This window comes from Puntigrus tetrazona, chromosome 23 (genome assembly GCF_018831695.1).
Source record: "Puntigrus tetrazona isolate hp1 chromosome 23, ASM1883169v1, whole genome shotgun sequence".
Lineage (NCBI taxonomy): Eukaryota > Metazoa > Chordata > Actinopteri > Cypriniformes > Cyprinidae > Puntigrus > Puntigrus tetrazona.
This window is the reverse complement of record NC_056721.1, coordinates 2,645,960-2,657,081: the sequence shown is the minus strand read 5'-3', so window position 1 is coordinate 2,657,081 and position 11,122 is coordinate 2,645,960. Positions and strand designations below refer to the sequence as shown.

The window sequence follows — 11,122 nt, the reverse complement described above, 5'->3', positions numbered from 1 at the left end:
CCACAGCAGCCATTTTAAGAAAAAATGCTTCATTTAATAACTCATGGATAATATTCTCGACATAAAACACTTTCCGACATGTAGAAACATGCTTTGACAAGCATAAACTGGTTTTAATATAAAATGTTTTGTTTGAAGCTTTGGATACTGGAATTAAAATGCTTACATTTTGATTTCACGTTGACTAAAAGACTTTGAAATTAAATAAAATTTTTAGTTACGACAATTTATTTAAATTCAGTTTGCCCGGCCAGATGATCACATATCTTATAGCGTGCTCAAATTCATTCTCTGGATCTTGGAATACAACATACAGATCTTACTGTTAGCATTGCATTTTCAGAGCTCGACTGAATTAACTTTGTATGAACGATATCTGCTTTTCTTCCTAAAATCGTATTTTTTTTCAGAATGTCCCCGTCCTAGCGTTAAAAAGCTTCAATATGTAACCCTTAGTGTAAAAAGACGCGCGATTAAAAGAAAGGCTCACAAGAAAACACTCATTATAAAAACTTTATTTTGAATAAAACATATGGAACCTCATTACATGTAGTGTGTTAGGTCTTATCGATCTATCTCGGGTCAGAACAGCACAGCATTGGTGACGGTGACTTCACTAGGTCAGAATCAATGTTCCGCAGGCGTTACAGTAATGTTCGAATCTAACACTTCACTGAAGGTAGCACACCACAAATACACCATGTAGAAAAATCAAAGGACTGCTGGGAAATCAAGGGAAAAGCACAAAGTAGTTACTCGCGTAGCAAGTGCAACTTTATGGAACGACCGTTGGGGCGATTTCCTTAGGATTTGGAAACGGAGCGTGAAATCAATCGACAGTCACACCAATGAATGATTGATAATGTCTGAGGTAGCAAGGCAATCATGGCTTTCTCTAATTTTATTTTTTTTAAACATTTATTTAGAAAACTATACTACACAAAGATAAATCATCTTGGGCCGAACGTCCTAAAAATCCACATTTCCTACATTTGTCTTTTTAGAATATAATCTCTCTACGTGACTTCGAGAAATACGGCATCTCTCAGCCACTCGTCTCTCCTGGAATGGATGCTTTATAGGCACAAAAGGGTGTTTTTGACGCATTCGAACACTGTGTAGAACATCATCTGTGCGTGCGCTCTAGAAATGCAGTGAGGGTTCGGATGCGCTGCTGCCAGCGGCACGAACTGTCGAAATAATGCTTTAAAGGGAGAGTTCACGGCAAACACTGTCAAAACAGGCGAAAACTTAAACAGAACAATGCTGGGGGCAACATGCGGTAACAGTTTAGCATTACAAGACCGACTCGTCTTCATATCCACTGATGTTTACAACGTTTTCCGACTAAACTAATAACCACGTCTGTAGAAAGACAACGTGCCGATCTGAACCGATGCGAGCTGCGTGTGGTTCCTTGGTGAACATAGAAATAAAAGCATACAAGGTTACACGATAAATGGCCCCCATAACCCTAAATAATTGTCAGAGTATTAAAACGATGGGCAGATACACCTCACGTACAATCTACATGTTGATCAAATGTACAGTTGCATAGTACAGACAGACGCAGTAGTAATAGCCATTGAATGAACTGTGTGGTCCTGTTCCAGAGTCTTTGGGTTCGAGGACAAACTGCCGGGAATCTGCATCTCTGGAATGGGGATCTTCTTGCCATGTCGAGTTAGAGACTGCTCTTCACGTCTGCTGAAAACCTTCACATCACCTGGACACAAACATCCATAGACAGTGTAAGCGTCCAATACACGGGCCAAGCACGAAAATCTTCATTCTTCCTGTAAGAATCGGTGGAGCCATTTTGTAAATTGCATGGGTATATGGCTTTGAGTCCCATTCCCTTCCAGCTTTTTTTTAAGCTGTACAAAACAGCTTGTTGAACCGCTTGATACTGCAAACTATTGAAAATGTTAATTTAGGAATAATTGAAATAAGGCCTTGAGTAAGTAGCTAACTACTAATTGAGTGAGTGGATATTTTTTTCTTCTCAGATGCATCAAGGAACCAAACCTTAAGTTTCATTTTTCATAAAATGCCAAATTTATTTAATCTGACAAATTTACAGTGAAGAACTGGCAGCTGTGGTTGCCTAAATTTACAGGTACGAACCATTCATTCAAAAGCTCTTTAAGGAACCCAAAATGGTTCTTCAATAGCATTTCAGTGTAAGAACTGATTCAATGCTCCAAATTCAACTTTTTCAAATAAAACCAGTCAACAAATCATCATGACATAATGGAGATGCCAATCTATTGGCTGTGATGGATCTTCTCATATAAGCTCATCACTAAGATGTTTACATCTAATGATGGCTTGTAAAAACAAACACCAATTAAAAATTCATTTCCCAGAAACATGATTGATAATGTTTCCGTCTAAGCTGGCGCAAAGCAAACTAATGAAGCAGAGAACAAAAATGACCCATGCTTTCAGAGACTCTGGGGATTGCTGATAAAATGGTGTCACAAATTTTTCTTTTAACTTTGTGATCGGTATGAAGTGTTTTTACTGTTACTTGTGGTGAGACTTACCTTGGGCCTTGAGGACACACTTGACGCTACAGGACCCAAAAGGAAAAGACGGAGAGAGACACAATTAGGACAAAATAACAGCAATCCTAACCAAGACGATCCTGACAAGAACAACACATGCAGACTCTCCACATCTTTTAATTCAATGCGTTCAAGCTCAGACACAAGGGACTGCTCTTCTGAACACCGAGCGAATCACTTTAATGAACTCTATAGGGAGACCACAGCAAACAAGAGTGAGACGGCTCTGAACGCTCATATCACCTGGGCCTCTGTCCTTCATTAAAACTCTCCCTTCAAACAAAGAACATGGAAATGGCCCCATATCTTCTCCCAGACCGAAACTCATCGCACACAAGGGCTCAAAATGCAGTGAAATGACAATGCGCCAAGATGAATATTTTACAGAGTTCCTAGCTAACAATGCAAGCCAAAGTCTTGGCGGAATTGGAAATTAAGTTCAGCAGTAACAGTTAAATCTACTCTACGTGATAAAAACGCTCGTTTAAGTTGAGCCGTTCCATAAAATGGAGTCTCTAAAGGCTTCGCTATGCGATTTTCTTTCAAACAACAGCGATTACAAACGCAATTCACGATCAAAGCTCTCAGGCGGCAGGAATGGGGGCGTTCTCTAAGGCAGAAGAGCGCCAGATCTGGCAGACTCAAAGTTGTAAGACGAAGCCAATGCAGCCCGAGTCGGGCGAGATTGAGATAGCGGTGAACTGAGGAAGAGGCAATCAGTCCGACATGGGTATTTGTGTACAATTTAGGATGAATTTTGTAGCAATGACGCGCTACAAGAAATACCATTCTGAATCAAATTTCGGGGATTGTGAAGGATTTCTATTGCTGTAGGGCAAAATCATAAGATTGGCAAGTGAAAGAAAAAAGAATAGGACAGAATGTGCGAAACCAATTTGCATCCTAAATACTAGGGCTGGTCCGTAACACAGTACAATGCATCACAAGATTTGATGGCATCTTCAAGCACGCATGGCTGCTCCTGCGTAACGCATTGTTTGCCAACTGTCAATTTAAGACGTCTTACGGGTCGCCCGTCAAGAATGGCTGCTCGATGAGCGAAATTACCCATCAATGCACAAAAAAATACCTCCATTCTGAGGGTGGCAGGTGTTAATTTCATAACAGAGTCTGTTTCGACTTGAATGTGAGTAATGAAACAATAAACAGATGAGATACATGATGGAAGGCAATATTAGAGTCAACCTGTTATCAGGGAAACTCGGAGCTATTTTCTGGTTCGAAAACGCCACGAAAGCGTCAGCAGCGCCTCGTAATTATTCATGACATCACGTAAGATTGTCCCGAGACAAGCGCTTCAAACGCTCAGCAGGCACTTCAGTGAGTTGATACCTTACAGAAACACTTGAAAGCCTTGAGTGTTCGTCCTCCCTTGCTGATGGAGCGACGGGCTTTCAATCAAATCGCAGCTTTGAAATGTTTGAGTGCAATGAGCAATTATCAAGTTTCTAGATTCATCAGGCAGTGGGCTGAGACAACTGACATGAACGCCATCAAAACGCTCAACATCAAGGAATAACAAAGTTTCTTAAAAATGCAAATGCGCGTTCGCTTTTTTGTGATGCAAATGAAAGCGGCTTGCACTTATTAGCGCATTAAATAATGGAAATAAAATGAGCTGCTCGTATTTGTGTAATGCACTGTGAACTTGCATAATACAGGGCATTTTGCTGAGTGCAATTATGAATAGCAGCATGCATTTATGAGAACCTTTGATGCCATTAAAACAAAATAAACGGTGTGGATCAGACACAACTGTTGTGTTCTCTCCTCCCTCTACTCCTACTCTTTTCACTGTGCTGAGAAATGATGTGCTGAAATAAAGGGTTTCATGACACTCAACGTAAATGTGAGGTAAAAATGATTGCAGCTATATGCCAATGCAAAAAAGCAAAGGCAAACAACGGCGTGTTAGCATATTCCAGTTATAGCTTATTTGTAAGTGTACTTAAAAGTATGTACTGGTGATGTACATACTTTTAGTATGTAGTGGAGAAGAGCAACTTTGAATGTTAAATTTTTCAGCAAGCGTGGTTCTGGAAGTGTTTTTTCGCATTCAATTTTCTTCATAGGCATTCAAAAAATAAACAATAAACCAATCAAATACTTCCGAGATAAAGGCAGTGAGCTGGCTTGGGTCTGGTTGGATGGTTTTAGAAGGTTTTTGAGTATTTATCAGCTTGTTAGACTGGGCGACAACCTACACCCATTTAAACGAGACTAGTGAAGTACCTCACGATGGTAAAAGCTGTATTTTCTCCCAAAGAAATAAAGTCATTACGCTGACAAATCTGCAACATGCAATGTGGATTCTTATTGTTAACTAACGCTATTCAAATCATTTTTATTAAAATTAAGTACATTTGAGACAAAATAACTTAGACATTCTACTAATTTAGTAACTAAATGTTGACTAATTCTCATTAATCTGCAACTACTAACTAGTCTACTAACTCTTTTATATATAAAATTGTATATAAATATTGCATGGAAAGTTTACTGTGCAATTTTCTAAAGTACATAATATTTAATTAGGCTATTCATAAAGCTGTCAATTGCATGGTCTCTGTTGAGCGATTTCCATTTCTGTGCTCACGGTGACTTTTGATTGGTGGATCTCTCTGAAAATGTAGCAATTAAACTACTTGGCAGAAATTCTTTGTTCATTCAAAAAAGCTTTCTCTATAAAGCAAATTGAATGGAATTTCCCTTCCAGACCCCGACGGTTGCGCTCTACAGAGATGCAGTCAAAGACTTCACCGCACACTAGGAAGCAGGTCAAAAACCCAGAAGACAGCCGTGTGCGTATTAGCCGGCATGCTGAGAGATAGATTGAGAGCGGGAAAGTCAGAGCGTTAGACTTACGAGAGCATGCAGGAAAACTGTGGTTAATCTGTTCCACAACCTCAGCCAGATCAGAGTTACTGTTAGCACACTGATGGAGAAACTCATCTGAGGACACACACAGAATACACTCAACAGATCATCACATTAAGAAGTCAATCAGAGCCCTCGAGATAACCACCCAGAGTTGTGTGTGCGTGTGTGTGCGCGCGCATACATACCTGTGAGCTCGGCCTGTCCTGCTAAGTCCTGATGGAGAGAGCCAGAAGGGGACGAGCCATTTAACTCAGGCTAGAAAGAGAGATAAGCATTAACTTAATCCTGACTAACAGCGGTAGACCTGCAATACAGCATCGAACATTGAAAAATACGTTAGTGCTTCAATTACTGCTTCCTGTAGGTGAAAGCAAGGTGGCCAGAAATGTCAGGCTGGAATGACAGCCTTGTTTACCTTCTTGGATATCGAGTTATATTGTGTTTATTTAGCTAAGAGCCTTTGACAAGACCATCTGGCTAAACCGAGGCCCAGCGCAGTGAGTCAGGCCCTCGGGGGACCCAATAAATTACTGTTACTCTAAATCAGGGCTCATTGAACGACTGCGCTTGATTCACGGCGCTATTGGCGGCCGTTGGGCTCGCTGGCATTGCCCGTTAGACCATGAAGCCCATTGAAGGAGGGAACAATAGCACTTTATACAGCGAGGTAGCTGAGACAGGCGAGTGTTAGTCTCAGCTTCACACTCCAGGGACGGTTCAGAAACAGGCTGATGCATGTTCAAAAAACAGGACTGTCTTAGAGGACTGAATACGATGCTAGGCTTTCGTTACAATAAAAAAAAAAAAGGCTATACAAGATCCAAGCTCTGCTCCAATAGAGCGCTGCGAGGGTGACATTTTTGTTGGCCAACCTTGTGTTCTCCATAGACCTTATTTTATGCATTTAACCAAAAAAACACAACTTATTTCTGTGTTTTAGAGCAACGTCAGTCCTGGAGTTTATGCTGCTTTCATGTCATCCTGGGACATTCGTATTTATGAGTGGACAGATCTCTTTGGTCTGAACTTTTCTACATAAAATTATGAGATTTTTTTAACACTACATCTACAAAATTTTGAATAAATAACGTGTATCATGCTTTTTTGTTTGTAGTCAGTTTATGGAGGTGATGTAAACTGAATAATTTATATTCCATGATAATTATATAACATTTTGTATGTGTAACGGTTTCATTTGAGCATTTTGACATCTCAATATATGAAATATTTACAGTCTTTGGCTGCATCCATTGTATCCGACACTCATAAATACGATCTATCCAACTCACCATTAGCTCCAAACCTAATCAAACTGGGGTTTTTTTTCAGGGTTGGAGCTAAACTTTGCAAGATGTCTGCAATCTTGGACCAACGTTGCCTGTCCCTGCTTTAAAGGGATAATTCACCAAAAAATGTGTATTTCCTCATGATTTCACACATATCGTTTGGGGGCCTGAAAACTTTTGAAAACAAGTTTCGAAGTGCATAATAGAACATTTTTAATCATGTTTGCTGCTTTCTTCAGCAAAAACAACGACCGGGAAGACGCAGAGACAAGCGATCTAATATGCAAACATATGCATATGAAAAATAATATTCTGGTTTTAGTGAAAATCGCCAAAAAGTACGTCAAAAAAGTAAATCGTAAAAAAGAAATATATATATATCTGCCATTTTTTTATGAATTTATATAATTTGGCGATAACTAATCATCTCAAGGCTGGAATAGACTACACAAACTAAACCGATTCTAAAACTCTAGGCATCCTCCACTTTGTAAATGGTTACAGAGGTTACACTAAACGACTTGGGAGCAACACGCCACCATTCCTTCAAAACATCCCAAACGAAACAAACTCATGTCGAATCACGCTTCATCGCATTTTCCCGCATAAATTGATCATCCTGAGCGGCCAAAATCTGCAGACCGGGTCTAGTTTTTGGCAACTAGCGGCTACTCCTCCAGATTGAAAACCATGGCAAAAGTCGTGCATGTCGTGCATTTCAGCTTTTAAAAGGCAGAACTGCGCTGCCTAGCAGACATCAAAGTGCCATCTAGGTCGGCGGTTCACTAGTAAGCGTGATACCTGATGCAGCAGCTGGCGCAGTCGGTAGAGCTGTGATTCCAGCTGTTTGTTATGGTCCTCCAGTATCTGCATGCGCGCCTCCAGCCGTCCCTTGTGCTGTCGCAGGAGCTTAGCTTCAGCTAACAGGTCAGCTTCCTCAGGGGCCCCGCTAACAGCTGCGGCCCCCGCGCAGGGCTGACCGTGCTGCTGGCGCAACTGTTCATACTCCCTCTGCAGGGCCCTGGCCACGGACAGACAGAGAGAATGTTTATATGCCATAGATAACACCGGCTTCTGGGCTTTTTGTTCATCGTGCGCTTGAGTTACGGCTGTTGGGTGCTGCGCCCGGTTCTTTTATGTTCTGGCTTTGAAAGGCAATGAAGAAAAGCGAACCCAAAGGGAGACTATTGTTAGAAAGCTACAGTGCCAAACACACAATAAACGGATGCAAATCGCAACCAGACCAATTACGGTGAAGCTCTCGCACTGAATAAGTGTAACCTTAAGACTAATTAAATTAAAAGTAAATGCATTATTTATTGTATGAATGGGGGAAAGTGCGACGTACAATGCAGCAGATCTGGTCCTGTCCATTGTTAGAGTCTGGTTAGTCTCCTGAGCGCTTCATTCACGCCGAGATTAATATTTGGGGCAATAAACATTTTAATTTGAATGAACGGCTGTTTGAATGCATCTGTTTATAATGACAAACATTTGCATGAAATGAATAGAACAGATTTTTTAGAGAGGTACTCGAATTTCTTTTCCCTTGTACTGCAAAGACAACCGACTGAATTCTCATTCGGCCATATTTTAGACTCTGAACATGTACATTTGCTATAGGCTTAATGATATTTTGGTGCGCAAAGAAAACAATATTTATGGGATAGATTATTAAGACTATTAATAAAAATAAAAAAAATACAAGGTATAACAAATCATTGGGTTTTTTAAGTGAAACTGTACATTTTGATTTTGTCCATCAGGAACCGTTAGGATCAGTGGATCAAAGTTGTTTGGCAGTTGCTTTTTCTCTGATGTGAGTGACAGATTGCTGGAGGGGAGGGATTATTGTGCACAGACAGTGTTTATAATAAACACAGCAATATTCCATTTAAAAAAAAAAAAAACCTAAAATTGACGTTGGACATGAAACATTGGTAGCCTACCGCTGCTCTTCCTCCAGTCGCGCTATGATTCGCTCCAGCTCTCCTCGCTCCTCCCTCTCCACGGCCTGCAGAATCTGGGCGGGGCTCTGGAGCAGGTAGGAGGGGCTTTGAGTGTGGGCGGGGCTTCTGCCGATGTGGGAAGGGGTTTGGGGCTGGCTGAAAGATGAGCCTTCTCCTCCCAAAGTCTGACAGTACTGCAGGATTAAAGCGTGTTCCTCGTCCCTACAGAGCAAGCGAGAGAACAGGTTAGATGTATACATTTTGTGACGTAATTTGCAAGTTTCTATGATATTCTGGTTACGTGATTTTCCAAAATATTGTAAGCTGAAGTACATCACAGACCCGCTGAAACCCCTACGATGCTTTTGAGAAACGATGCCCGGGAAAATAACTTCGTTATTATAGTTAAATGACGAGTGTTGCTAAATGTTGTCAGTTTCACTTCATCTTTCATTCACCAGCGATAAAACAATAATAATGCTTTTCATTCTTGCTCGATAAAAATTCATATAAATACATTTAAGCCACTTAACTTAAGGATTGCTATGAGAATGTTAACACGAAACCTTTAGTAACTAAAGTATTTTATGTGCGATATTTCTTTAATGAAACAATACTCTTAATATGAAACTAAAACCACCAGTAGATGGCAGCAAGTTACTTAAAGAGCGAGTCATTCTTTTAACCGATTTGTTCAAACAGCTGATTCATTTAGGAACCTTTCACTGATTCACTTGATTTGTTGGAAACTGGATTTATTAAGCAACGAAACATTGCGAAATGAAAAAAATTAACTGAAAAAACAAACAAAAAATATTAGCACCTTGTTTAATGACCTATTTACATTCGCGGTGCGTTATAAAAGTTCCATTTAACGTGAAAATATTATAAATAATAAATAAATGCGCCGAGTTAAATCAACAGCGTAGTAATCTGTCCTCACCAAAACGATGTGCAGTGTGAACGCTACCGGCTACGCACCAAAACTTTAATACTCCGAGTTTGTTATTTGAACGAACCCCAAATTCTAAACATGGGCGATAGTCACAGCAGGGCTTGCCGTCACAGCGTGCAAACCGTAACAGACAGAAGCGTAATTAAGATGTTCTTTTACGCCGCAGCGGGATCCAAACGCTGAGATTCGAAAAGCCGACAGGTGATAGCGAGTCTGACTGTGAAAACAGGAGAGATGGTTTTAGACGTGCGCTGTCCAAACAGCTGTGCGCTCGATGAGTCTCAGGTGTGTGTTCACACGCTCCCCGGAGTCTGAATCCAGCACTCATCTGGATGCACACGCACAAAGACTAATCAGAGAGATTACATGGGCACTGCATCACAGGGTCTCTGCTAACAACCTGCCAACACCAGCAGATGCTGAATAGAGCAGCCAGACACTCTGCAGCAAGGCTGGGACACAACAAACACAAGTGCATTTGCATTTCGTGAAGAAAAGAGGAGCGCTTGCAAGGCAGCAGAAGAAGAAGCTGAGCGGATGCGGTGACACAGGGGTCTAAAACACACCGGACGCACAAGTTTGAATTAGATGACGTCACGTGCCATCTGCTATCACATGCCTCTGAATTAGATTCATTTTACTGAGCCATTTTGTTTAGATCTCTCTCTATATAGTATCATTTATATCTCTATGGATCTATCAGAACTTGAGTATCATTGCTGTAAAAATGACATAAGTGCAGCTGTATATATATATATGCTAAAGTGACACTACATAAATTATCATTGTTTGGTAAATCACATGAAAACTATCATGGCATGACTGGGTTATCATGCTTTTTAATCTTAATGATTAATCTAAATTATCTGAATCGAATTTTTTTTTATCTCATTTATGAAATTAAGTGTATGTTAGGGTACAATTCGTTAAGTACAGAATGTAACTTATACTAAGTTTATTTAAAAATACAATAAAATAAAAATTTTATGTAACATAATAAAATAAAAAAATATTTACAATGAAAAACTTCATCTCATAACTTTTTTATGCAAAATAAACATTCCTTATTTTAGTGTTTGTATTTGTTTAAAAAAATAAAATAAAATAATAATAATAAATTTATGATTCACATGAAAATATTCATTGGTGTGTTTGTTTAGATAGACACATAGATAAAAACGTTTCTTGTTGCAAAATAATTTCTGATTTCGCAAGTTGTTTATGCAATATACATATAAAGAAATACCAATAAAAAAATATTTTTGTAAAAATGTTATACATAGAAAAAAAAATACATGTCTGAGGAAAATCAGTGCTGTTTGGTAAATACTGTAAGAGAGAAAAAGAGGACAGTGTTTGTGTAGTGCTGGTAAAAACCGTCCAGAGATGGAGAGGTGTTGAGAGATGAAAGAGGAGGCAGAAGACAGACAGAAATAAGTACAGGTGTCATGTCTGTCTCCT

At 39.7% G+C, this 11,122-nt stretch overlaps 1 protein-coding gene across 5 annotated transcripts in view; it reads right to left on the bottom strand.

The window, feature by feature from the left end:
- Positions 1–499: 499 nt before the first annotated feature.
- The window catches only part of LOC122328832 (utrophin-like), a 167,864-nt gene continuing 157,241 nt past the window's right edge, over positions 500–11,122 (bottom strand). For 3 of the 5 annotated variants that reach the window (XM_043224827.1, XM_043224829.1, XM_043224830.1), the window contains 5 exons: positions 8,707–8,928; positions 7,559–7,778; positions 5,657–5,726; positions 5,457–5,543; positions 500–1,726 (listed from right to left, as the gene is read on the bottom strand). In XM_043224827.1, the coding sequence (XP_043080762.1) occupies positions 1,539–1,726; positions 5,457–5,543; positions 5,657–5,726; positions 7,559–7,778; positions 8,707–8,928 (787 nt within the window). In that variant the 3' untranslated portion in view covers positions 500–1,538. Of the gene's footprint in view, positions 1,727–2,549; positions 2,576–5,456; positions 5,544–5,656; positions 5,727–7,558; positions 7,779–8,706; positions 8,929–11,122 lie in introns of all 5 variants that reach the window. The other 2 variants (XM_043224832.1, XM_043224828.1) reach the window with 2 other exon arrangements.